Genomic DNA, 3,954 nt, shown 5'->3' with positions numbered 1-3,954 from the left:
AACTGTCAGGTCCCCTCGAATGTTGACAAACTCTATAGAGTGAAATCCTATTACTACCAAATTGAAAAAGACATAAGCAAGCTTCTGTCCCCGAAGAGGCTATAAAGCAAATTGATACGCATGGTACTATGACCCTTAAACTTATTCTACAATGTGCTTTTTGTTTCCAGCTTTTTGCTATTTTTTGTATCTTGCCTTTTTACCTTTTATCCCGTTTTTCATTTTTTGTTGCTCGAGATAAACGAACTTCAGAAGAAATAGAAAACATATATCAAGAAATATAATTGTCGATCACAAAGAGGAAAAAAGCAAAAGGTAAAAAGCAAGAAACAGAAAAAAAGCACATTGTAGAATAGGCTTTAAGGAGTCAGAAAACGAAACAGCAGGGGAAACAGAAGAAGAAGAAGAAAGATATATTATCAACACAAGATAGAATAGATTTATGAAATAACATATTTACGATTGTGAAAATTATTATGTTATATCATTTATGAAATAATTATTTTGAAAACAAAACATAACACATTAATGTATGAATAAATGCAGCTTTTGTACAGATAGAATTATAGAAATTTATTATCCACTGTATATTTATCATCCATTGTATATTGAAGTCCGCTAAAGCTTAATAAATAGGAATAATAGTTTTATTTATAAACATGAAACAATATTATGTCGTGACATTTGTCACTGTTTGCTGACTGAACAGATCAGATTGTACAGCATTAAGGAACATAGGAACACTATGCTGTTTTTGCAAGTATTGTTCGATCAAACTGTCTAAATTCGCAGAAAAAGCGGTCTCCAACATACCTACACCGTCTTCTCCTACATGAAAAAACAGGAAATCATCTGGCGACTCTGCATATTGACTCGACAGCTTGTAATAGCCTTCCTTTGTTCGGTCCACCCTCCAACCGAATAACTGATAGCACGCTTGGCGATACTCTTGTGAAGATGCCTTGAAAACCTCCTTCAAACGCGCTATCTTTATTTCATGCGTTTGCTTCAACTCCGCGATTTCTGTATTAAAAGAAAATAAGAATGTATTGCTTCATATAATAAAAAATAAAAATATGCTTTATTATGCTTTAATTAAGTTTATCCACCTTGCGTCTGCAACGATGAAACAGTTGTACCATAATTTCCCGACGCTACTTTAGCACGAAGTTCTTCCACTTCTCGTAACAGAGCGGCTTGTTTTTCCTCCGCTTGCTTCTCCGCCATCGATGCGGGATTCAACGTGAAATGCAGAACTCGGGCGTTGCAGTTGAAATCACCCTTTAACGCGCGATGTTCAAGCTCGCCTTTCAGTTGCTCGATCTCTTCTTTCAATTTATTACATTCGTTCTTCTGAGTGCCAGTCTCAGCTGTTTGAAGATCCATTTCCAATTTGCTGACCAAGTCCCTAAGACAATTTTAAATATTTTCATGAAATAATTTAATTTCACTGAAGATTTGCATACCGGATGCTCTGGAAGTCGTGATACAATCAAGAAGAAAGTCATTCCTCATGTAAAAGTTAGTTGAAAATATAGAAATATTTTCGTTTAAAGCTGTTTAAAAAAAAAAAATCAAGTTTGAACATTTGTTAAGTACGCTTGACTAGTCATGTGCTTCGTTCATCCAATCTGATTATTCACGGCTATTTTTACATCGGTTTAAATTTGATAATTTAGTAGTTTACAATAATGTAAGTTTCTGATATATTTATTTTGTGTTAATTGAAAAATTTGTTAAAAATATCTATGTAAAAAAATTTTTTATTTTATATTTTCAATTTATTTTTATATGAGGAATCACTTTCTTCTCGGTTGTACCATCATTTTTGGAATATTCTGTATATGTTAGTACGAAAGAATATACCTATATCCATCTATAACACGTTCCAAAGCCGGTATTCTTTCAGTCATCGCATTGTTGCCGTCCATCGTCATCTCTTTCTCATACATATCCAATTGTTGTCTGTAACTGTCCCTCTCTCTGGTGACGAGAATCATCTTCTTCTGGAGCCTATTCACAAGCTTGCTCAATTTATCTTTCGACAACGTCATATCAGTAGCCAACTTCCTTGCTTCCTCGTAATTATTTGATAAGTTCTGCGACTCTCGTATAACTGCATCCAACTTCGATCTAAGCTGGCCCTCCTCTGCTCTTAGATCCACTTCAGCTTGCTGAAGTCTATTTAATTCTCGCTTCATCGCCGTTGGCCCTCCAGTAAAGCCAATCGTTTCATATTCCTGCAAGCGAAGCGCAAGCTCAGATCGCTTTGCTTCTAACATTGCCACTTGTTGCTCTACTTTTTCAGTATGTTCTAGCCTGTAATAAAACGTTTTTCATTAACTAAGCACAATATTTTATTTCAAACGCGTTGAAATTACCTTTTTGTCATGTTAGCCATTTGTTCTTCTAAAAGTAATTTCTCCCTGACTGATTCTTTTAACACTACAATCGTCCTTTTTGCAGTATTCAATTCTTTCTCCAAGTCATTTGCTCTTGCGGCTCTTCCTGCTAATAGCTTGCCCTCTTCCCACAGTGCTCTTTCTGATTCCAGTTTTTCTAGTTTCATTTTTATACTTTGTAGTTCCACATTTTGCAATTCGTAGTCCTGTTGCACCTTGAGATGTTCCTTCATTTTCTCCTCCAGTATTGCTGCTCTGGCTTCCATAGTTTCCAGTTTCATTTGTAAATCACTTGATTCGTTAATATCTTTAGGAGGAGGAGATTTTTCGTTTGCAGAAGTATTTCTTAAATTTTCAGATAATTTTGCGTTTTCGTTTAATAATGATGCTATTTTCCTTTCTAAATTATTTCTTGCCTAAATAAATACAAAGTGTTAAAATTGATTTAACTTATGGTTACAAAAAATATACAACTAATTAATATAAAAAGAAATTACTTGGGACCATTCTTTCTCTGCAGTATCATGTGTCTCTCTTGCATCCTGGATTGTCCGCCGTGCAACGTCAAGTCGGACTTCCAGCTGTTGAATAGTTTGTTTATCCTGCTCCGTCTGGACTTGCAAGAGACCTTTCTCCTTCTCGAAAACTTCCTCCATCTGTCTACGTATATTGTGTAACTGTTGTACAGCTGCCTCTTGATGCATCAATCTGGTTTTTAATGATATAACCTATACAGAAAAATGTGTTTTTTTTTTTAGTTGAACTAGTGTACAGCTTTCTGTATTTAAAGTGAAGAAATAATTATACATTTGAAATTTTGTGAAATCAAAAAGGAATTAAGTATAGGAATAAAACACGAATCTTTTCTTTCAGATTTACTTGGATTTTTCTCATATTTGGATTATATCCTCTTACCTCTCCCTTCATACGCCGCCATTCCCAAGGACTACTCGGGACAGAGTCAGACTGAGTTTTATTGTTAATGGACGTATCAGATTCATCTAATCTCGGCCGCTTGGGTGAAGTAATGCTGTCATCTGAGCTTTCATTGAATTTTGAGGATATGTAGCCAGTTCCTGAAAAACGTACTCCGACACTTCTGCGATAAGATTCTGCTCCAGAACGTAGGTCCTTTATCATATTAATAATACTCGTTGGATCCTGATCGCTCATCTGTACAAAATTATATTAATTTGTTTACGATATCACATTATTAATCTGATATTATGATATTAAATGCAGTATGTAAAAATAAAAATATAAAATTTATACAATATATAATAAATTAAACGTTAATGATACGTCAATAATCATATTTAACGTCAATAATTACGTTATTTTTACGTTTTAATAAGATAATTATTCAGTTTAGCAGCCTCAGTTTTAATATTAAAATTATGTTGAGACCGCTAGCTGAAAAATTACCTTTAATAGGTTATAATTATTATTTGTTTATATTTATCTTTCCTTATACTTATCTTGTCTTTTTCTATTATAATTATTACAGAATCAAATGAAACCCAACAACTGTAAGCAATGCCAAGAGTGCCAG

At 33.9% G+C, this 3,954-nt stretch overlaps 1 protein-coding gene across 1 annotated transcript; it reads right to left on the bottom strand.

Annotated features, from left to right (window-relative positions):
* Positions 1-597: 597 nt before the first annotated feature.
* Mad1 (Mitotic arrest-deficient 1) lies at positions 598-3,954 on the bottom strand. The gene is made up of 7 exons (XM_018449486.1): positions 3,881-3,954; positions 3,318-3,577; positions 2,900-3,130; positions 2,382-2,818; positions 1,867-2,319; positions 1,110-1,408; positions 598-1,023 (listed from the first exon to the last, which is right to left on the bottom strand). The coding sequence occupies exons 2-7, from the start codon at positions 3,573-3,575 to the stop codon at positions 671-673; spliced, it is 2,031 nt and encodes a 676-aa protein (XP_018304988.1). The 5' UTR covers positions 3,576-3,577; positions 3,881-3,954; the 3' UTR covers positions 598-670.

The sequence above is a fragment of the Mycetomoellerius zeteki genome, unplaced genomic scaffold, assembly GCF_001594055.1.
Source record: "Mycetomoellerius zeteki isolate Tzet28-1 unplaced genomic scaffold, Tzet1.0 scaffold106, whole genome shotgun sequence".
NCBI classification, from domain to species: Eukaryota; Metazoa; Arthropoda; class Insecta; order Hymenoptera; family Formicidae; genus Mycetomoellerius; species Mycetomoellerius zeteki.
This window is presented reverse-complemented; position numbering and strand designations above follow the sequence as displayed.